Source organism: Jaculus jaculus, chromosome 5 (genome assembly GCF_020740685.1).
Source record: "Jaculus jaculus isolate mJacJac1 chromosome 5, mJacJac1.mat.Y.cur, whole genome shotgun sequence".
Classification (NCBI taxonomy): Eukaryota; Metazoa; Chordata; class Mammalia; order Rodentia; family Dipodidae; genus Jaculus; species Jaculus jaculus.
Window position 1 is genome coordinate 96,897,412 of NC_059106.1, and position 24,452 is coordinate 96,921,863.

At 39.4% G+C, this 24,452-nt stretch overlaps 1 protein-coding gene across 11 annotated transcripts in view; it reads right to left on the reverse strand.

The window, feature by feature from the left end:
- The window catches only part of Dock7 (dedicator of cytokinesis 7), a 259,531-nt gene that overhangs the window by 55,501 nt on the left and 179,578 nt on the right, over window positions 1-24,452 (reverse strand). For all 11 annotated transcript variants that reach the window (XM_045148866.1, XM_045148865.1, XM_045148864.1 and 8 more), the window contains 6 exons: window positions 24,072-24,242; window positions 21,764-21,903; window positions 17,031-17,200; window positions 13,750-13,904; window positions 6,786-6,968; window positions 6,547-6,682 (listed from right to left, as the gene is read on the reverse strand). In XM_045148866.1, coding sequence (XP_045004801.1) covers window positions 6,547-6,682; window positions 6,786-6,968; window positions 13,750-13,904; window positions 17,031-17,200; window positions 21,764-21,903; window positions 24,072-24,242 — 955 coding nt within the window. The remainder of the gene's footprint in view (window positions 1-6,546; window positions 6,683-6,785; window positions 6,969-13,749; window positions 13,905-17,030; window positions 17,201-21,763; window positions 21,904-24,071; window positions 24,243-24,452) is intronic.

Genomic DNA, 24,452 nt, shown 5'->3' on the forward strand with positions numbered 1-24,452 from the left:
TTGGAAACTAAGAAAACAATTGAGAAAATTGATGAAACAAAGAGCTGGTTGTTTGAAAAAATAAACATGATTGATAAACCCCTGGCCAATTTGATCAAGTGAAAAAAAAAGAGACACTTAAAATCAACAAAACTAGAAATGAAAAAGGAGAGATCACAACAGACAAGTGAAATTGGAAGAATCATCAGGATTTACTTCCAACCTGTACTCCACAAAACTGGAAAATCTGGAAGAAATGGACAAATTCCTGGATATATACCATCTACCAAAACTCAACTCAGAGCAGATGAATCTCCGAAACAAACCTATCACACCCATTAAGATTGAAAAGGTAATCGAAAACTGCCCCTAAAAGAAGAGTCCAGGACCAGATGGTTTCTTAGTCGAAGTCTATCAAACCTTCATGGAAGAACTGAAACCAATTTTTCTCAAACTGTTCCACATCATTGGAGAACAGGGAAAGCTCCCCAACTCCTTTTATGAAGCAAGTGTCACCCTTCTTTCAAAGGTCCGGTTCGCATTGCTGTTAGAAATCACCCAACCAAGAGCAGCTTCTGGGTTAAAGAGATTTATTTTGGCTTACAGGCTCGAGGGGAAGCTGCATGATGGCAGGGGAAAACGATGGCATGAGCAGAGGGTGGACATCACTCCCTGGCCAACATAAGGTAGACTACAGCAACAGGAGGGTGTGCCAAACACTGGCATGGGGAAACTGGCTATAAAGCCCTTAAGCCCGCCCCCAACAATACACTCCTTCCAGGAGGCATTAATTCCCAAATATCCATCAGCTGGGGAGCCAGCATTCAGAATACCTAAGTTTATGGGGGACACCTGAATCAAACCACCACATTCCGCCCCTGGCCCCCATAAACTGATATCCATACATGATGTAAAATATAATGCATTCAGTCTGACTTTAAAAGTCCCCATAGTTTTTATCAATTTCAATGATGTTCATACATCCCCATAGTTCAAGATCTTTTAACTGAGCCATAATACCAAAAAATAACCTCAAAAAACCCATAATGGCACAGAATAAATATTCACACTGCAAAAGATGGCATTGGGCATAGCATAAAAACATTCAACCAATACAAGATTTAAAACAACCAGGGCAAATATCAAACTCTGTAGCTTCAAGTCCAGCAACTCCAGCCAGTGACAAATCTTCAAGTCCGATAATTCTAACCAGCAACAAGTCTCTGGCATTCCAATTCCGCCCCTCCAGCTAGGCTACTCACAGTCCTGGGAAACTTCATCGGGGCCAGCAGCACCTTGGCAGCCATCTCATGGTCCCGGCATCTCCACTGGGTCTCCACTGCAAGCCACGGTTCATCCTCATGGCCCCCTGGGGTCTCTATGCAGGCAACCAACAAACCTGCTTCACGCTGCCCATGGCCATTTCCAAAACACAAGACCATGTTGCAAACTCAATGAGCCTCTTTCCAGCATTTTATACTCCACAATACCAGGTAGGGTGCCAATTTGTTAATCCAGGGGGGAATAAAGCAGACTTTGAAGAACAGGACACTCCTTGAGCACTCAGGCCCCTTCAAAAGAGTCTACATTCTTCCTGTTGCCCCAGTGCAGGTCAGCTAGCCCAGTCTCAAAGGTTGTAATCTTTCAGTTGCAGCTGAACGGGCAACAGTTCACCCAAAGATTTTTCTTTCTGTGCCACATCCCTCTGCTTACACAAGTTCGTTTCTACGCAAAGCAACCCTGCACAACTTCTCAGGACATGGGCACAAGAGCAAGCTTCTCACACAAACTGCTAGCCCAGTCCAAGCACAGCTCCTTCTCACCCTCATGAGCCAAACCTCACAGTCTATAGTTCTGACCAGAATAGTCCATCAAGCTGTACTTACAGCACTGCAAGGCATCTCTTAGGCCAAGGTTTCAACTCCTTCCACTTTCCTCTTGAAAACCAGCTCCAAAAGGCCAAAGCCACACAGTCAGGTGTCTAGCAGTAACCCCACTCCTGGTACCACTTTACTGTTGCAGTCCGGTTCGCATTGCTGTTAGAAATCACCCAACCAAGAGCAGCTTCTGGGAAAAAGAGATTTATTTTGGCTTACAGGCTTGAGGGGAAGCTGCATGATGGCAGGGGAAAACGATGGCATGAGCAGAGGGTGGACATCACTCCCTGGCCAACATAAGGTGGACTACAGCAACAGGAGGGTGTGCCAAACACTGGCATGGGGAAACTGGCTATAAAGCCCTTAAGCCCGCCCCCAACAATACACTCCTTCCAGGAGGCATTAATTCCCAAATATCCATCAGCTGGGAACCTAGCATTCAGAATACCTAAGTTTATGGGGGACACCTGAATCAAACCACCACACACCCTAATACCAAAACCAGATAGAGATACAACAAGAAAAGAAAACTAAAGGCCTATATCCCTGATGGAACTTAGATGCAAAGATCCTGAACAAAATCCTCGTAAACCAAATTCAACAACACTTCAAAAACATTATCCACTTTGATCAAGCAGGCTTTATCCCAGGAACAAAGGGTTGGTTCAACACATGGAAATCTGTTAATGTAATATACCACATAAATAAGCTTAATCACAAAAACCACATGATCATTTCAATAGATGCAGAAAAGGCCTTTGACAAAATTCAACATTACTTCATGAACAAAACATTGGAGAGAACAGGCATGGATGGTTTATATCTTAACATAATAAAAGTTATATATAAAGTACCTAAAGCCCAAATAATACTTAATGGGGAAAGACTTAAGGAATTTCCATTGAGATCAGGAACAAGACAGAAGTGTCCACTCTCCCCTCTGCTCTTCAACATAGTGCTAGAAGTCTTAGCCCAAGCAATAAGACAGGAGAAAGAAATAAAAGGGATATAAATTGGAAAAGAAGAAGTTAAGTTAGCCCTATTTGCAGATGACATGATTCTATACATAAATGATCTGAGAGCCTACATCTTAAAACTCTTAAAGGTGATTAATTCCTTCAGCACAAGATACAAAATCAGTGCACAAAAATCAGTAGCCTTTCTATATGCAAAGGACAAAGAGAAAGAGAAAGAAATTAGTGACATTTTCCCATTTCAATAGCAGCAATAACAACAACAAATCCTTGGAATAACATGAACCAAGGATATGAAAGACTTATATAATGAAAACATAAAAACACTCAAAAAGAAAAAGAAAGAAACTGAGGAGGACTTGAGAAGATGGAAAGACTTCCCATGCTCCTGAATAGACAGAATTAACATTGTGAAAATGGCAACCCTACCAAAAGCAATATACAGATTTAATGCAATACTAACCTTGGGCTATAAGTTGGTCTACACCCTTTAAATTCTTTCTAAATTAACAATGGCTATCCTATTTAACCAGTGCTGACTTCACCCTTCACAGATTCTGCTTCTCTTTTTCAGATGGACACAACATCTGAGGAGAGAAACAGCCCATCATATTTTACCAGGGCCCCAGCTGAAACCATAGAGGAATTGGGGAAATGAGCAAGTGTGCTGCTTTCTTGGTGAACCTGATATCAACACAAGGGTGAAGGAGATAGACACTGAGGACACTCAATACCTACCAAACCAGAAATCCAGAGGCTCTTTCTCTTTTTTTTTTTTTAAATTTATTTATTTATTTGAGAGTGACAGACACAGAGAGAAAGACAGATAGAGGGAGAGAGAGAGAATGGGCGAGCCAGGGCTTCCAGCCTCTGCAAACGAACTCCAGATGCGTACGCCCCCTTGTGCATCTGGCTAACGTGGGACCTGGGGAATCGAGCCTCGAACCGGAGTCCTTAGGCTTCACAGGCAAGCGCTTAACCGCTAAGCCATCTCTCCAGCCCCCAGAGGCTCTTAAGAGCCCATTACTGAAGTCGATCTAACAGGGAAATTTGTAGAAGAGGAGGCGGAAAGATTGCTAGAGCCACAAATTAGGACATTATGTACAGACAAATTGCCTCTTCCTCATAACTGATGGCTACCCCCACAATGCATTACCCACAATCCCCATGGGGATAATTGGCATCCCCAGCAAGGAAGGCCCCTTTAGAGGGGTGCAGGGATGAGGGTAAGGATGGTACCAACACAGGCTGTTTACATATTGAGTATGTCTATAACTAATTTTTAAAAATCAACTACTTTATACAATAAAGGGCTGGCCTGTATGTTCTCTGTTTTTCCTTTTTGTCTTTTCTCAAATAACTAAATAGTTCTAAAATTTTTTTAATCTAAAATTAAAAATCAAATATAATTATTTTCTCTCTAAGATATGAATGCCTAATAAATAAATAAATACAAAATAAAACTAAAACTCATTTTCCTTTTGCATTCAAACCCAACAAGCCCTTTAGAAACATTAATCAGAAGGTTACACTACTTGTCAAGCTTCTTTGCATTTTGATGCCAGAGGGTCATATCCTTTCTCCACCTCAGGTTCTCCTGACTTTGATATGTCGCTTTGAGAAATTATGTGTGTGTGGGGGGGGGGAGGGACCAAATCCCCCTTTCTTACATTAAAAATATTTAGCAAAATATCTTTAAGCTATTTACATTTCTTTTTAAATTTTTATATTTTATATGTTATATTTTATTTTATTTATTTGTTTGACAGAGAAAGAGAGAAAGAGGGGGAGGGAGGGAAGAAGGAAAGGGGGGGGAGAGAGAGAGAAAGAGAGAGAGAGAGAGAGAGAGAGAGAGAGAGAGAATGGGCATGCCAGGGCCTCCAGCCACTGTAAATGAACTTCAGATGTGTGTGCCCCCTTGAGCATCTGGCTAACATGGGTCCTAGATTAGGTTCGATTAACCTGGGTTCTTTGGCTTTGCAGGCAAACAATGCCTTAACTGCTAAGCCATCCCTCCAGCCCTCTATTTAGATTTCTATCACATACTTTTTCTCCCACAAAATTATCTCCTACTTCCTTAATGTCTATTATTAAGGGCTGGAGAGATAGCTCAGTTAGTGAAAGGCTGGTGGCACATGACTATAATCCTAGTGCTTGGAGGAAAAGACTAGAGGACCCCTGGGGCTTGCTGGCTAGCTTGCTGAGCCTAATCAGTAAGCTCTGGGTTTAGTGAGATAGCCTGTGTTAAAAAATAAGGTGGATGAGGGGGGCTGGAGAGATGGCTTAATGGTTAAGGCATTTGCCTGCAAAACCAAAGGACCTTCTTTCAATTCTTCAGGACCCACTAAAGCTAGATGCACAAAGTGGTGCATGTGTCTGGAGTTTGTTTGCAGTGGCTAGAGGCCCTGGTGTGCCCATTCTCTTCCTCTCTCTCTCCCTCTCTCGCTCTGCCTCTTTCTCTCTCAAGTAAAAATTAAAAAAAAGAAATAGGTAGAGGGGGGCTGAAGAGATGGCTTAGCAGTGAAGGCTCTTGACTGCAAAACCTAATGACCCCATGTTTGACTCCCCAGTACCCATGTAAAGCCAGATGCGCAAAGTGGTGCATGTAAATAAGAGTTTGTCTGCAATCTGTTTTTGTCTTTCTATCTCTGTTTGCAAATAAATTGTATATATATAATTAACACACATTTAAACACACACACAGACATTATTATTTTGGGGGGGGGGGTGATTTTCAAGGTAGGATCTTGCTCTAGCTCAAGCTGACCTGGAATTCACTATGTAGTCTCAGGGTGGCCTCAAAATCATGGTGATCCTTCTGCCTCTGCCTCCGAGTGATGGAATTAAAGATGTATACCACCACGCCTGGCTAAATAAAACTATTTTTTAAAAATAAGGTGGAGGACTGGAGAGATAGCTTAGCAGTTAAGGTCCATGCTTGTGAAGTCTAAGGACCCAGCTTCGATTCGCTAGGTCCCATGTAAGCCAGAGGCAAAAGGCTCATGTATCTGAAGTTTGTTTACAGCAGCTAGAGGCCCTGGTATGCCTATTCTCTCTCTCTCTTTCTCTTTCTTTGTTTCTAATAAACAAATAAAAATAAATCTTAAGGCAGCTGATGTTGACTTCTAACCTCAACATGTCTGTACACACTCATGCATATAACCACACACAAATATTCTTGCATATCCCCCCACACAAAGAATACCCATTATTAGGTGAAATAGCTTAAGTGTTCAATTGTAAATAATAATAATTATGTAGGTTTAATTTTTCTAAAACAAGAAAAACTACAATTTTTACATTTACACAATGATAACCATTCCTAAGGCTGTCAAGTATAAATATGTAAAACAGCTTCTAACAATTCCATTCTTTCCAAAAGTAAACCTTAGAAAGAACTGTGCTATGGAAATCTCTGTACCTTATGTTCAATTTTGCTGTAAATCAAAAATTTCTCCAAAGAAGTGCCTGTTTTTAAAAGGAGTGGGAGGTGTGCTATTAGCTATACAAGGGTAGCAAAATAGGCTGAGACTATCTACAACAACCTGAGACAGATGTGCATGTGTTATAAATCAGACCCCCCTGCATCCTGCTGAGAAATAATTACATTAATTCACAACTTCATTCAAAATGATTGCTTAAAACACTGAAGACTTACAACAGTAATGGCTATAGAACCTAACTCATGAAATGGAAACAATGCTCCATGTACATACCGAGCTGTCCTCGGCTTCGGCGCACCATTTCTTGCCTGGCACCTATGCTCCCCAGAATAGCTTCTTCAAGTTTTGCCCTCATGTCCTTGGATTTCTTGAAGGTCAAACTGTTCATTCTTTCAAATACTCTTTTCCCCTAAAATTGAAGCATTAGAAAGGACATTGAAGAAAATTTCTTCTTTCTTTTCCACATTTTCTTTATGAACCTTTTTTACTGCAATGGTACAATGGCCACTTACTTTGTACTCAAAGCAGGATACACAGAGATAAAGCAGATCTAAGAGCCGGTTGAGCTGCAGGACTGAGAGGTCTGTAAACCACTTCTGCAGGACTGTTTCATCTGCATTCTTGAGAACCCAAAGCAGACAGATCAAGAGGCTCCGGCTGGATTCTGCTGAAAAGGTGGTATGCTGCCTGCCACTCTGAAAATGACGAACAGTAGATGAAACTAGCTCACAATGACCATTTCTGTTTATATGGTTGTCAATTGTTTTCTTAAAAAAGAAAACGTAAGAAAAATAAAGCTGCCCTGGTGGTACACACCTGTACTAATAGCCGTTGGGAGGCTGAGGCAGGAGAACTGTGAGTATGAGATCAGTCTGAGTTATATATTAAGACTCTATATCAAATATCAAACAAACAAGAAAAATACACACAATATAACAAATATTGCTTAAAAATGAAGTCCTCAGAACAACCATTGATTGAAATAGCATTTTTTGAAGATAGTCATTTAGAACCTTTGCTTGAAAGGTTGCAGTTTAATGAAACGTAGACATTTGCTGGCAGGTTGGTATTGTAGTATGCAGTCTACAGTATAACAGGTCTGTTGAACACCTTCTGGCACTCCAGATCTAGTCAGGAGGGAGGAAGCCCCCAGTTCACTTTCATCCCGATTTCTCTATGTCCTGCAACCAAAGTATGTGTTGTCTTCAGCAACAGGGACTTCCCATCTACTTCTGGTGGGCAACTACGAGCATGGCAATAGTCTACATTGTTTGAGGGGATGCAGGATACCCCCTGACCAACAACTTATATGGAGGTATCACATTATTTTAGTTCTCTAAAAATATTACCAAATAGGTTGTGTTATCTTCTTACTTTTGAAATAAGAATGTAGAATGACAGCAATGATGACAATAAAAAATTAAAATGAAATATGATAAACACTAAGCTAACAACTTAAAAAAAATCTCTCTTTAGATTTTTTATTTATTTGGGAGAAAGAGAGACACAGAGAGAGAATGGATGTGCCAGGGCCTCCAGCTACTGCAAATAAATTCCAGATGCATGTCTCACCTTGTGCATCTGGCTTACATGGGTCCTGGGGAATCAAACCTAGGTCCTTTGGCTTTGCAGGCAAGCTCTGTAGCCGCCAGGCAATCCCTCCAATCTTTTTTTTGGTGGGGGGGATTTTGAGGTAGGGTCTCACTTTGGTCTAGGCTGACTTGGAGGGTGGCCTCGAACTCACGGCGATCCTCCTACCTCTGCCTTCCGAGTTCTGGGATTAAAGGCGTGTACCACCACACCTGGCTAATCCCTCCAATCTTATCAGATGATGTTTTATGTGTTTATAGGCAAGGAAACTGAAGGCTAATAATTATTTTTTTTCCTAAACTATATACTAAAAAATAAGGTGAAGTTATTTCTTGTTAACTGGATCCCAAAGCCAATTCTCCTCACACTGTTCCTCAGTATATTTTTCATGTTTCTTTTCCTTGTCCTCCTCCTCCTTTTTTATAAAAAAGTATTGTTTTTATTTATTTAACAGAGAAAGAGGGAGGGAAGGAAGGATGGAGGGGGGTGGAGAGACAGAGTGGGTCCTGGGGAATGGAACCTGGTTCCTTTGGCTTTGTAGGCAAACACCTTAACCACTAAGCCATCCCTCCAACTCCCACCACCCTCCATTTCTAGGTAAGGTCTTACTCTAGTCCAGGCTGACCTGGAATTCACCATGTACTCTCAGGGTGACTCATAGCAATTCTTCTACCTCTGCCACCCAAGTGCTGGGATTAAAGGCGTGAGCCACCACACCCAGCTCTCTATTTATTTATTTATTTATTTATTTATTTATTTATTTATTTATTTATTTATTTGAGACAAAGACCACAATATAGCTCAGGCTGGCCTCAATCCTGTGATCCCCTGCCTCAGCATTCTGAGTGCTGGGATTGTAGAAGTGAATCAACCTGCCCAAACATTCCAAACTGCTGGGACAAATGAGTTAAGAAAGGTACAAAAAGATCGTCACAAAATGAAAATGTTCACATCGACTACAAATAACAGACATTAAAAAGATCATACAAAATATCTCGAAGAATTATATAGGCCATGAAATTTGAATATATTTCCACTAGAATAAAATTTGTAAAATCTGGTCTAAGAAGAAGTAGAAAACTTGAATAGCCTTATAACCAAAGAATTATAGCTAATTTTAAAAAATTTCAAACAAAACCCCCTGCATACACAGATGGAAGAGATGGACTCTTCAAACATTCTAGGAAGAAAAAATTCTAATCTTCAAAGCAAGCAACTGCAGAGAATAGAATACAGGAGGAAACTTGGGTGAAGAGATGGCTTAGTGGTTAAGGCATCTGCCTACAAAGCCAAAGGACCCAGGTTCTATTCCCCAGGACCTATGAAAGCCAGATGTACAAGGTGGCACATATGTCTGGAGTTCATCTGCAGTGGCTGGAGGCCCTGGCATGCCATTCCTTCTTTCTCTACCTCCCCCTTTCTCTCTCTGTCTTTTCCTCAAGTAAATGAAATAAAAAATAAAATAAAAGCCAGGCATGGTGGCACACGCCTTTAATCCCAGCACTTGGGAGGCAGAGGTAGGAGGATTGCCATGAGTTCAAGGCCACCCTGAGATGACAGAGTTAATTCCAGGTCAGCCTGGAACAGAGTGAGACCCTACCTCGAAAAACCAAAAATAAATAAATAAAAATAAAATAAAATAAAATAAAAAAGGAGGAAACTCTCTGGCCCCCTTTACCACTTGCAAAGATGAAGCTATAATGAGGTATTATTAGAATGTTGGCAATTCTAAGTGTGATGAACATGGGAAGGACAGGAGCTCTCACACTGTTGGAGAAAGCACACAATGAAACAAACACTTTGGAAAGTATTTGTATAGATTTGATATAAAGATATACATATTCTAGTAAACAGAAAATTCCATTTCTAGAAAATAACCTGAAGTTTATGTGTGCACACAGAACTCATATAGAAGAGTCTACAGAACTGCTACTGGCTCTCAGCAGTGGTCAGAAGCTATGTATGCATGTAACATTGGACAGATAAATAAAACAACATACAAAGAATCAGTGAATTGTAGCTATATTTATACCATAGAGGAATATCAAAATAATATGAAACTAGACTGTGGCATCTTGCAATATAAACTTAGCAAGATTGTAAACAATAACAAATAAATATTTCACTAGTGAGGACAGTAGGTAGCTGGAAGGGCAGCCAATATTCTTTTTTTTTTTTTTTTTGGTTTTTCGAGGTAGTGTCTCACTCTCTAGTTCAGGCTGACCTGGAATTCACCATGTAGTCTCAGGGTGGCCTCGAACTCACGGCGATCCTCCTACCTCTGCTTCCCGAGTGCTGGGATTAAAGGCATGCGCCACCACGCCTGGCTAGCAATGTTTTTTTTGAGTGTGTGTGTCAGGGTATAGTTAGAAAGGTCTCCATTTTATAATGCTTTGAAAACACCAATGTCTCATGTACTTTTTCAGATGTAACATATTTCACACAAGTAAAGTAAAAACTAAAGTCAGGAACACTGAGAACTGTGCTTACTTTGAGGGGAAATAGAAATGATAAGGGCAGGACTGAGAGCTCCCAAGGAATAGAAACACCCTTCAAGGATTTTGATTTCTCATGCTGGGCAGTGGGTTTTGTGTGTGTGTGTGTTTAATTTGACAAAATATTATATTTATTTATTTGCTTATTTTGAGAGATGGTGGGGAGAGAGAGAGAGAGAGAGAGGCAGATAGAGAGAATGGATGTATCAGGGCCTCTAGCCACTGCAAACACATCCAGATGCATGCATCACCCAGGGCATCTATCTGGCTTACGTGGGTATGGAGGAATTGAACCTGGGTCCTTAGGATTCCAAGGCATCTCTCCAGCCCTTGTTTGTGTGTGTGTGCGTGTGTGTGTGTGTGTGTGTGTGTGTGTGTGGCTTGTAAACAAGGTTTTATGTAATCTAACCTGGCTTCAAACTCACTATGTATCTGAGGATGATGCTGAGCTCCTGACCCTCCTGCCTCCATCTCCTGAATGCTGACATATTCTATTTTGTACATGTGCTTTATACATATATACTCTCACTAAAAGCGCATCATAAAAGGAAAGCTGTTAAAGTAAAATTCATTACGATTGCAACTTTCATACTTTGTTATATCTGCCTAAAACAATCCAATTCATATCCTTGATAAAAAAATCTACTTTTTATTGTCCCTAAACATAGAAAATGTTTAGAGATTTCTATTACTACAATGACTTATATATAAATGTTATTTGCTATACTGTCCCTTAACTTAGGAATAAAAATTCATGTTTGGAAAGGGGTAGGTAGGCCTGTTATCCTGCAAATGTCAAAGGCTTTTATAATAGCAGCCAGCATGAAGCTCACTCTTGGAAAGGTGGACAAATAGCTATGACATAGAAGATGACACATCTCATCAATTTAAAGGACTTTCTACCAACAATGACAATAAAAAGCTTTTGTACTTCAAACATCACCATTAAAAAAACAAAAAGATGATTCCATAAAAAGAGGAAAACATTTACAAATCACATATCTAATAAGGTACTTGCATTGAGTATATTGAAGGACTCCTTCAATTTAGTAATGTGAAGATGAGTAACACAGTTAATACAAAGAAGTTGACAGATTTTTCTCCAAAGAAGATATACAAAAAGATGTTCCCATGAGCACATGAAAAGATGGTTAATAGCATTTAAGAAGGGTTTACAAGTTTGTTAAAATGCTAAACAGAGAGCTCCCATGTGACTCAGAAAATACATTCTTAGGTATCTATCCAACAGAGATACACAAGGAGTTGGGCACAAATGCTAGAGTAGCATTATTCCTAATAGGCAATAAAGAAATAAATAAGTAAGTAAATAAATAAATAAGTAAATAAAAATAAAAGTGAGCCAAACATTTATCAACTAACATGTAGTAAGCAAAATTTTGGTCTCTCAATATAATATAATATTATTTGGTAACAAAAAAGTGGGAAACACACTGATTTATGATACAATGTGGATGAATGAATCCTAAAAATGTTATGCTTGGTAAAAGAAGTGAGACATAGAAGGTCACTCAGCAAACAGTCTCATCTACATGGAACATCCAAACAGACAAATTGACATGAATAGAAAAGTAGATTAGTCACTGATTAATGCTGAGGCTGGATGAAATGGGGAGCTAATAGGCAAAGGCTCTTTTTAGGATGATGAAAATGTTTTCAAATAGCTATAGTGATAGTTGTACAACTCTATAAATACACAAAAAAATCATCAAACTGTAAACTATACAGAAAATAGGCAAATACTTAAATATTTAAATAATAAGAAAGCTATTAATAAGTTGACAAATGGGGCTGCAGCCATATATATTGTGTCTTTTTTTTTTTCTTTCGATTTTTTGAGGTAGGTCTCACTCTAGTTCAGGCTGACCTGGAATTTACCATGTAGTCTCAGGGTGGCCTTGAACTCATGGCAATCCCCCTACCTCTGCCTCCCGAGTGCTGGGATTAAAGGCGTGCGGCACCATGCCTGGCATATTGTGTTTTTCTAAAAGAAATCATTTAAAACTTTTAAAATTTGAACTTGCCCTGTGCAGTTTGTCTCCTCTATGCTTCATACAGTAAGTTTGTAAAACATAAAAAAGTATAAATTTTCAGACTACATTGTTAAGTTAAAAATTATAAATCTAGCCGGGCGTGGTAGTGCATGCCTTTAATCCCAGCACTCGGGAGGCAGAGGTAGGAGGATTGCCATGAGTTCAAGGCCACCCTGAGATGACAGAGTTAATTCCAGGTCAGCCTGGACCAGAGTGAGACCCTACCTCGAAAAACCAAAAAAAAAAAAAAAAATTATAAATCTTCGATGATGGCTAAATTTTGAATATTTTGTAGAGCTGATAAATGTTAAAAATAAAGAAAATGGGCTGGAGAGATGGCTTAGTGGTTAAAGCTCTTGCCTGTGAAGCCTAAGGACCCATGTTCTACTCTTCAGATCCCACGTTAACCAGATGCACAAAGGTGAGACAAGCACAAGGCTGCACATGGAGTTTGATTTCAGTGGCTAAGGTCCTGGCATGCCAATTCTCTCTCTCCCTCCCCTCTAATAAGAAAATAAAAGTTTAAAAACTAAAAGAAAATGAGGGGCCAGGGAGATGGCTCAGCTAAGTAAATGTATTCCATGCAAACATGAGTGCTGAGTTTAGTTTGGTAGCTCTAATCCCAGCACTGGAGAGGTACAGAAAGGAGGATTTCTGGGTGAATTCAGTGAAAGGCCCTGTTGAGAAAATCAGAAGGGGCAGGAGGGATGGCTCAGTGAAGAAAGTACCTGCTATGGAACCATGAGACCACAGTCTGGATCCCCAGCACCCCAGGGTAAATGCTGGGTGTGTGTGTGTCATACCTGTAATCCCAGTGCTCAAGAGGTGGAGACAGGAGCCCAGGGACAAGCTGGCAGCTAAACCAGCTGCATCAGTGAGCCCTGGATTCAAGTGAGAAAACTTGCTTCTGTAAATGAAGAGATTGACTGAGGAAGACACTTGAGGCCACCCTATTGGTCTCCACACATACATGTATGTATACATGGGCACACACACATACATGCAAACCACACACACATACATAAGCCAAAAAAAAAAGAGGAAGAAAGCAGTTGAGGAAGATACCAGACATAGAAATCCGGCAGTCACACACACACACATGTATACATGTGCATGTGCACCCATACACACATACAAACAATGAGCGACATAAAAAACGCAATTTTTGAAATACGGGTTTTCTCATATTAACCTAAGGGTAATAGTTTCCACCCAACTTGGCACATAATATTCTAGAAAACTTAACGCTTTCATGAAGTTCAAAATCTCAGCTACTTATGGCACCTCCCCGTACAAATTTGCTATTCCAGAAAAACACATCTGTAGGAGGACTGCTTTACCGTTGATGTGAGGAGGAAACTACCAGGCCTTGTTAGCTGAGGGACTGATGTTCCTGCAATCGCCATGGCAACTGTCTGGCTTATCATGCTTCCACTCTCACTATCATAATCATCAGGGGCTATACAAATTGGTCTTCCTCTCTGATTGTGCGTTTCTGAAGCAGAAAAAAAAGGGAATAAAACATTAAATATTAGGTCAACTAAATGAGTTGAGTAAACAGTTATTGAACATACAATTCCCTTTCCTAATCTTCATTACTCTTTAGAAGAGAAACCTGTTAATGGACAACACAGAGTGGCAACTCCCAGTGTCAAAACTTCACATGTAGCTTGAATTCTCCAAACACTTAATGACTCCTGTTGATGGAAGCCTTACCAGTAACATAAAGTCCATTAATACATGTTCTATATGCTAACTGTGTTACAGGAGTGAAACACAGATAAGACCTATCAGATCATAGTCTGCTTTGGTATGAAACATACTGGCCTGATGAACCCCACAGATGATTAGCGTGATAGTCTTTTAAGCAGATACAATTCCAGCTCACTGTCACAGCAGCAGGAGGGAGCCACAAAATCATGACAGCATGGCAGGATGTGCTCCAACTAACTCACGTGGACATCTTATCATCACATTTTATTTAGATTCTCCTAACTGTGGACCATGTAGCTGGGGTGCACAATTTGATAAATTTTAACTTTTTTTTACTTATTTTTTTTCTTTTCACAATTTTTATTAACATTTTCCATGATTATAAAAAATATCCCATGGTAATTCCCTCCCTTCCCCCCACCCGCACTTTCCCCTTTGAAATTCCATTCTCCATCATATTACCTCTCCATCTCAATCATTGTACGTACATATATACAATACCAACCTATTAAGTACCCTCCTCCCTTCCTTTCTCTTCCCTTTATATCTCCTTTACATTTTAGCTTTTTATAATTTTTTTTTTTTTTTTTTTTGGTTTTTCAAGGTAGGGTCTCATTCTAGTTCAGGCTGACTTAGAATTCACTACATAGTCTCAGGGTGGCCTTGAACTCATGGTGATCCTCCTACCTCTGCCTCTCTAGTGCTGGGATTAAAGACGTGCACCACCATGCCTGGCTCCAACTTTTTTTTTCCTTTACAAATAGATTTTTATTTTTATTTATTTTTTAAATCTTATTTTATTTTATTTTTTCTCAAATTTTTAAAACATTTTCCATGATTATAAAAAAATATTCCATGGTAATACTCCCCCTTTCCCCTTTGAAATTCCATTCTCTATCATATCCCCTCCCCATCTCAATAAGTCTCTCTTTTATTTTGATGTCATGATCTTTCCCTCCTCTTATGATGGTTTTGTGTAGGTAGTGTCAGGCACTATAATTTTTGCATACATTTTATAGTAGAAAATGAGACGACTATCACTCATTGCATACCTGACTTTATTTTACTTTGCAGTGAAACGTCTAAGTTTTGTGGTTTATCTATGGCTTTTTTATTTTTAAAAAATATTTAAGGGAGAGAGAGGGAGGGAGAATGGGTGTGCCAGGGACTCCAGCCGCTGATACAAACTCTAGACACATGTACCACCTTGTGCATATGGCTTATGTGGGTCCTGGGGAATTGAACCTTGGTTGTTTGGTTTTGCAGGCAAGCATCTTAACCACTGAACAATCTCTCCAGCCCCCTACCCATTTTTTTTGTTTTTTTGTTTTTTGTTTTTCGAGGCAGGGTCTCATTCTAGTCCAGGTTGACCTAGAATTCACTATGTAGTCTCAGGCTGGCCTAGAACTCACAGTGATCCTCCTACCTCTACCTTCTGAGGTCTGGCCTATGCCACATGCCTGGCTCCATGAATTTTTACAAAAGCTTGAAAATCTTGAAAAAAGGTTTTTGCATATCAAGTGGGTCTGTACAGTTCAAACACATGTTATACAAGGAGCAGCTATTAATACTTATTACTAGATTTAGTCATTTTAAGTACTGTAAGCATTAACTATAGAAATAATTTGTATTGCTTTTAGTAACTTATAGTAATAATTGCAACTTTGCGTTGTTATTTTTAAAAGATAGATAACATGACATAAACATTTCTGCTTTCAGGCAAGGAAATATACTTTAGAGATCAAAATATTGGGAAGATTATATTCTACTCACAGTCCCTTATAGGCAAAGAGCTAATTGTACTTGTAGCCCAATGAGATGGAGTTCTTCACAGAGCAGGCACTCATGAAGTGGTTGGCTTTGTTAAATTGGAAGGAGTCTATCAGACTAAGCACTACTTCAAAGTCCTTCATGCACACTAAAGAAAATATTGCCGTGACCTACATTCTGTGTTTAAGTACCTTATAAACAGTAAAAAGCAAGAGGAAAAAAAATAAAAAAATATGGGTTACTTTTAAAGAAGCAACCTAAGGGGTTAGAGAGATAGCTTAGTGGCTAAGGCACTTGCCTGTGATGCCTAAGAACTCATGTTTGAATCTCTAGGTCCCACATAAGCCAGATGCACAGTGATGTAAGCACGCAATGGTGCACAAAGGGGAGCACGTTTGGATTTTTTTTTTTTTAGAGGGGGCTGAAGAGATGGCTTAGCAGTTAAGACATTTGCCTACAAAGCCAGAAGATCCAGGTTCAACTCTCCAGGACCCACGTAAGCCAGATGCACAATGGGGCCCGTGCATCTAGAGTTCATTTACAGTGGCTGGAGGCCCTGGTGTGCCCCATTCTCTCTGTTTCTCCTCTCTCTCCCTCTCAAATAAATAAATATATAAAAATATATTTTAAAAAGAAAGAAAAGGATCACTGTGAGTTTCAGGCCAGCCTGGAGATACAGAGTAAGTTTCAGATCAGCCTGGGCTAAACTGAGACCCTATCTTGAAAGAAACAACATAACTTCAACTTACTAATTAGGAATAAAGACAATTCTTAGTATTTAGGTGAACATTAACTTCAGTTACATACCTATATAAATAAAGCTGAAATAAGGATTGGAGATAGGTATTAAGTTTTATGCTCAAGTCCACAGAATGTATGTATATTAACAAACTTCTAAAATGTAGGAATGAACTATCACAAATTTATTATTTTTAAAGTTCATAATAAGATCTATGTATAAGATACCTTGTACTAAATTCCCTCACTGCTTAGAAGTTTTCAACAATATGGTTAAATATTTACAGTTTATCTTATCAGGACACATTTTCTTATATCTGTTTCCCTACAATTTTTATCCTTAAGATACCTTTTACCACTTTCAATGTCAAGCTTTAAAAACTTTAATTATAATAAGTACCTGTGAAATCATACAGTTGAGGTACAGTTTCCATGATAATACCAATCAGAGGAAGGTACAACATAGCCACCCGAGCCTTTATCTGAGGGTCAGAGTACCGTGGGTCAGAGTCATGACTGGATAGTAAATTGTGTACCATATTGATGACTTTCTTATGCAATCCAAACAGTCTATTTAAAAAGAAGACATGAGGAAGAAGAAGTAGTAAGGTCACAGAGATTAGTTAATATCTTTAAAACAAATAATAAGTTATGCCATGTGATCAATTTTATTTAATTTCTTAACTTTGTTATCAAAAAAAGCCTAAGATTATATAAAATAACTTAGGAAGAAGGAAATATTATTACTTCACAATAAAACTGAACATGTTGATGATGTTAACTAATTAGTGCTCCTGAATATTAAAGAACATAAGCACTCATAATAACATTTTTAAATATAGCAAGTTACATAACTTTAAGTTTTGTTTCATCAAATTAGATCTTTTCAAATGTATCAAAAAATTACTTCCTTTTTCTGAAAAAAAAAAGTCTGTGTCTATGGGACTAGAGAGAAGTTTCAGTGGTCAAAGTTCCTTGCTTACAAAGCCTGCTGGCCTAGGTTTAATTCCCATACCCACGTTAAGTTAGATTATGTATAAAGCCACATAAAGCACATGTACCTGGTGTTTGCTTGCAGCAGCAAGAGACCCTGGTGTGCATATAAAGAATTTTTAAAAGTAAAGAAAAATTCTGTATCTAATGGACACATAGCCTCTCTTTGTAGACTAAGGGCACTTTGACTATGCAAGCTACCACAGTTAACAATTCATCTACTAAACTTCAACTGGTCCTCAATGCTGTACCTAGCAGCATATCCAAATCTCATGCCTCTTCAAGTCTCCTATCATCAGTCAAGAAGACTTCATCTCCAACTTCCCATAGAAAAGAAGGCCACACTTTTTTACACATCCTTGTACTACCAAATAATCTTTCCTTTTGGTCTTCAGAAAGTTGCACCTTCTATGGGAAAGTGATTTTTCCATATGGTCAATGAGTTCATCTTTCTCCAATATTTTCAAGGACTTTCTTAAATAAGTTCTTCCCCTCTTTTTTCAAGCAAGCCTTTCCTATCTTGAAAATCCATTTTTTAGGCATGCCCCCAACTGGCTGGCAGGCTACTCATGGCTGAGGATAGCTGTGAATGTGCCCCAACAAAGAATGGTAAGGCAACTTAAAGTACTGAGTTTTTTTTTCTTCTCAATGTTATTTGTAACTTGACAGAGAAGACCTTGAATATGAACCTTGTAGGTAACAACATCATATAGCAATACCAAAAGACTGGACATGTTTGTTTGGAAACAGGAAGTCTTACTCTAGAACTCTTGGATTTACCTGCCATTTTACTTTTTATTATTTTTATTTTGGGGGGTCTTTGAGGTAGGGTCTCACTCTAGCCCAGGCTGACCTGGAATTCATGGTGTAGTCTCAGGCTGGCCTCGAACTCACAGCAATCCTCCTACCTTTGCCTATTGAGTACTGAGATTAATGGCGGGCACCACCAAGCCTGGCTTTTGTTTATTTTTTTTTGTTTGTGAGTATGTAATGTGGTGTGTGCATGAGCATGTGCTCTTGTGGTGGCCCAGGTGCTCGCCTATAGCAAAGGCACCCACCTGCAGTGGCCAGAGCAAAATGTCAGGTGTTCGTCTCCAGCTTCCACCCATTCTTGTTTGAGCTGGAGTCTCTTAGTCCCTTTTGGGGATCTGGGTTACAGGCATGTGTGGTCACACCCAACTGTTTACAAGGGATCTGGAAATTTGAACTCTGGCAGTTTCAGGACCCCGCAGGCCTTCATGCTTGTGCAGGAAGAACTTCTGAGCCATTTCTCTAGCCCTTGTCTGTTACTTTATACAGCTGGACATGAACGCTAGCTAGAGACAACTTCTTTCTTCAAGATTTTTAAAAATATATTTTATTTATTTATTTATTAGAGAGCGAGAAAGAGGTGGGGGGGATGGGCGTGCCAGGGCCTCCAGCCATTGCAAATGACTCCAGATGCATGCACCTCCCTGTGTATCTGGCTTAACATGGGTCCTGGGGAATCAAACTGGGGTCCTTTGGCTTTGCAGTCAAATGCCTTAACCGCTAAGTGATCTTCTCCAGCTCTCTTCAAGATTTTTATTCACAACTATACTTTAAAAATATTTTATTTAGGGCTGGAGAGATGGCTTAGCGGTTAAGCGCTTGCCTGTGAAGCCTAAGGACCCCGGTTCAAGGCTCGGTTCTCCAGGTCCCACGTTAGCCAGATGCACAAGGGGGCGCACGCGTCTGGAGTTCGTTTGCAGAGGCTGGAAGCCCTGGCGCGCCCATTCTCTCTCTCCCTCTATCTGTCTTTCTCTCTATGTCTGTCGCTCTCAAATAAATAAATTAAAAATTTTTTAAAAATATTTTATTTATTTGCAAGCAGAGGAAGATAGAAAGAAGAGATACAGACAGAGAGAATGGGCATGCCAGAGCCTCTAGTTGCTGCAAACAAACTCTAGATGCATGCACTACTTTATGCATCTGACTTTTACATGGGTACCGGGGAATCAAACCTGATTGTCAGGCTTCGTAAGCAAGTGCCTTAACTGCTGAGCCATGTCTTCGGGCCCTCACAAATATACTTTTATACATGGCCAAGAACTGTACCTAACATACATATCTCAGTGCCCATGCTCCAGTGCTCTGCTTGACATATGATCTACTAGTTCTCCTTCCTTTTCATGTCCCCTCATGTCTAATCCCAAGGCTTGGATTCTGACCACTTCTGTGCCACCAGTAATGGTTCTCATGCCTGCACCAGCACTCCTCTCAGCAGTCATCAGAACTAGACTTCAGACCTGCCTAAACTACATCCATTCTTATGCATAAAGCTTTTCGATGTCATTATGTTACCCAACCACACTCAAGTATAAAATATATATATTTAAGCAATATCTGAAATGTTCTATTATCCCTCCCCCCCCATCTGGTGCTGAAGACTGAGGCCAGGTCTTGTGCATGCTAGGCAAGCACACTACCTCTGAACTCTATCTCCAGCCTCTTGATGTTTGAATTAAGATGTTGGCCTTGTTCTTAAGGAGTTTATGTTAGCAAGAAAAAAAACAGACACACATAATAATTCTGGAATGTCACAAATGGTATAATACACTATAAATCTTGCAGTTTTCTAAAGAGTTATGTATTTCAAAATTAGCATTTACTCATAGTACATGGTTCTTTAGACGTTTAAAGAATATGTACATTTGTTATACTATTAAACTTTATTTGATTGGCTCATAGTTAATTTTCCAACATAACACAATTCCTTGAAGAACAAAATCTTTGGTCAATTATTGGACAAGCATGCCTGTGGAGGATCTAAAGCACCAGGTCACCATCTCTCCTCTATGGCATCCATGAGGAGTGAAAGGGCTACATAAGGGTCTTAGGGCCATTTAAGGAGTGCTTCAGACAGAAAAAAGTGAAAGTGCTAAGGACTAAGAAGGGGAATTTGTTATACACAAGAAACAGAAAGGCCGGAACCCTTAGATTTTAGCATATGAAGGAAGGACAGCAGAGATACACAAAGACAGAGCTTTGACGAAAAGAATGAGAAGCTTAGATTTTACTATCAATGCTAATTTTTACCTTAGCCTCCCAAGTGCTGGGATTATCAGCATGAGCTACCACACCAAGCTAAAAGTGCTATTTAACATGCAAGCAAGCAAGCAAACACACACACACACACACACACACACACACACACACACACACACACACGGCAGGTGGGATGGAGGGAGGATGTTAGGCAAGATAGTGGCATAATCTTATAACCATTTTTAAAAGACTATTCAGGCTGCTATATAGAAAAATGATTTGAGAGAGGCAAAAATGAAAGCATTATAGGTTCTAATTGTAGTGAGGATCCTACACTATGCTCTTTCTACCAATGACCAGATAACATCTTTTTTCTTTTTTAAAATATTTTTATTTCCTTATTTGAGAGAGAGATAGAGAAAGAGGCACATACAGAGAGAGAGAGAGAGAGAGAGAGAGAGAATGACAATGGGCACACCAGGGCCTCTAGCCACTGCAAATGAACTCCAGATGCATGTGCCACCTTGTGATTTGGGCTTATGTGGGTCCTGAGAATTGAAACTGGGTCCTTTGGCTTTGCAGGCAAGTGCCTTTACCGCTAAGCCATCTCTCCAGCCCGACATTTGTTTTCCTGCTATGTCAATTTCTAAAAGTTCTCTGAAAGTAGACTCAACACTGGAAGTTTTTAAAACCCAAGGATATTTGTTTATAGGGCAATTTGTGAGATAAATATTACAGAGCAGGATGGCAAATAATAGTTTTTCTCACAACCAATGAGACAGAAAACAAGCCCATTTTCTTTAATGAAAGTGCAGGCTGCATTTAAATAAGTCATAATTCATCTACTAACATACACAATTTGTTTTGTATACGGTTAAGAAAAAACTGATGTGACAAATGCACCCTGGTACATCAGTTTTAACAAATCTCAAATTGTGACGTGGGAAAATATGAAAATAAATCTCAGTCTTAAAATAAGTGAAATACAGAAATAAGATATGTATGGAACATAATGAATGCAGAAGCAGAACATGAGTGGGAAGTAGTGTTCATTTGATTCTTACAAAGAATAAGTGAGATATTTCTGCCCAACATCAAGCTGATAGTCTACAAGGCAAAAAGTGATCTACTCACCCTTCAGCATCAGGGTCTAAAATGACTGCCAGCTCTGTTAATACAAGACCTGCCAAATAATGCTGCTGGCGGAAAGGCAAGGACAATTCAAACATATTTGCAATCTTCTGGTCCTGTACATTTGTAGAAAATCCAGAACTCTGTTGGGAAGTGAAATTGAATAGAAATGTTAATAGTTGTTTAACAAAGTATCCTATACTAAGTGTATTACAGCAATTAAAATTGTGAGCATTATTAAGCCAGACAAATTTTATATAGGGCAATTTATATTGCTATTCTTAGTAATAAAAAATACAACTGTTCATATACTTGGTATGGGAGACAAAGGTGAAGGCATTTATTAATTTAATTATTGAAATTAATTAGTAAAATGTTCACTTCCTTTTTCTCATGTTGAATGTTTTCCATTTTATTTTCTTAGTTATGTAGCATTTCATTCATCTATCAAAGGGAAGAAGGAGGAACGAGATCCAATGGTTATACTGTGTATCCATCCTCAAGCATAAGGGAAATATTCATAGTTAAGGCTACTATTTCCTAGAGAAATACTAAATACCATATACATTATTTTTCAGAGCACATACTATTTCTGGAATTACTATCATTTTGTTGTGTATTCACTGAATCTTTAAACTTTCACTACTGAAAGACAGTCTATCCCCCAAGATTTATTCTACATTCAGGGTGTGGTGGTTTGCATGTAAATGTACGTCCCTTATAGCTGCAGGTATTTTTGTTTAAGCTTTCTACTAAGTCTTCAGCAGGGAGAGCCCTGCTGGAGGAGGTGTGTCACTGGGGATAGATCTTAAAAGTCCAGCACTAAGGTGTTCAGACTTAGTTCATGTTTGGCAGAAGACAGAGAAAAGAAGGAAAAGATCAGCCTCTTCCACTGCAGAAAGGGGTGCTAGCCAGGTAGAAAATGAGGAAGGAGGCATCTGTAAGATGTGCTGCAAAGATAAAATGAAAACCTGTAGCTTCTCTCAAATATTTCCCAGTTTATATAACAGAGGTTTGAATTCTTCTCTCTCTTTTTAATGTTTTCTTTTCTTTTCTTTTTCTTTTTGAGGTAGGGTCTCATGCTAGTCCAGGCTGACCTGGAATTCACTATGTAGTCTCAGGGTAGCCTCAAACTCAAGGTGAACCCCCCACCTCTGACTTCCGAGTGCTGGAATTAAAGGCGTGCGCCACCACGGCCAGCTTTCTATTCCTTTTCTCCTTCTTCCTCTTTCTTTTCTTCCTCCTCCTCCTTTTTTTTTTTAAGAAACAGGGTCAGTAGCCCACGCTGGCCTTGAACTCACAACGATCCTCCTACCCCAGCCTTCCAAATTTTCAGACTACAGGCCCACCTTACATTTTTCTTTTACCAAATGTGTAAGGTTGATCTAGTGTAGGGAATCCCACTTGGGAATCACATACCTTAGAAACAGAATTAAGAATGCCTAAGATCCCCTTGGATTTCAGACATTAAGACCTGAAGGACAGCTTTTTATTTATTTATTTATTTATTTGAGAGCGAGAGCGACAGACACAGAGAGAAAGACAGATAGAGGGAGAGAGAGAGAATGGGCACGCCAGGGCTTCCAGCCTCTGCAAACAAACTCCAGACGCGTGCGCCCCCTTGTGCATCTGGCTAACGTGGGACCTGGGGAACCGAGCCTCGAACTGGGGTCCTTAGGCTTCACAGGCAAGCGCTTAACCGCTAAGCCATCTCTCCAGCCCAAGGACAGCTTCTTTAACTTGGGAATCAGGCAGCAGAAAGGAGGAGAATCTTGGCTTCCTTGATACTAAATCTATAATCTTTTCACTAGTTGTTCAAGTCAGGTGGTACCTACCCACTGTGGGTATTAGGGCTAGGCAGACTGAGCAGATCGGCACTGCAGGTTCATTTCTTTCCCTCCCTCTTTTCATAGACACCCTAATACTCCCCAAACATGGTTTCAATTTGTGAAAACATCAAAATTATGGAGTTTATTGAGATGAATTCATTTACATTGGCATAAATCTGGGAAAAAAGTATAGCACAGTGGTTAAGAACGTAGACTTTGGAATAAAGCCTGGGTTCAAAGCCAGGCTCAGTCACATTGTACTCAGTGGTTTTTCCATGTTGCTATAAAATGGGAATAAGAAGAGAGCTATTTCCTAGACTTACTCTGAGGATTGAATGAGCTGATACATATAAATCACTTTGAACTGAGTGAGCATGTCATACAGCCAGTTCTCAATTAGTATGCTAACATTTTTACATCCATTATTACAATCCTTTCTTACAAATACTTTAAAAACAGGTATGTTCCCACACTTTGCATACCTGAGATGTTGCAGAAGAAACAGAAGGTGATGGAGATGCAGGGGGGGTAAGCAAGCTGCAGGGTAAGTTCAGTGTAACATAATGCTCATGGCTACAGATGATTCGCAGGAAATCCAACCTCAAGGATACCAGGACACTTGGATTTGGCAGTGAATAAAGTTTTGAAGACACCTTGCAAATATTGCATAAGATAACATCAACTGAATATATTACTTCTAGAATAATAATATCAGATTAACAAAAAAATAGTACTCATTAGGCAGTTTGGGGCTCTATACTTTCTATAACAGTACCCCTTTCCCAAAATTACTATGAAAACTAAAAACACAGAACTATAAGATTTACTGTATAAACCCACTTAATTAACCTAAAAGTTATAAG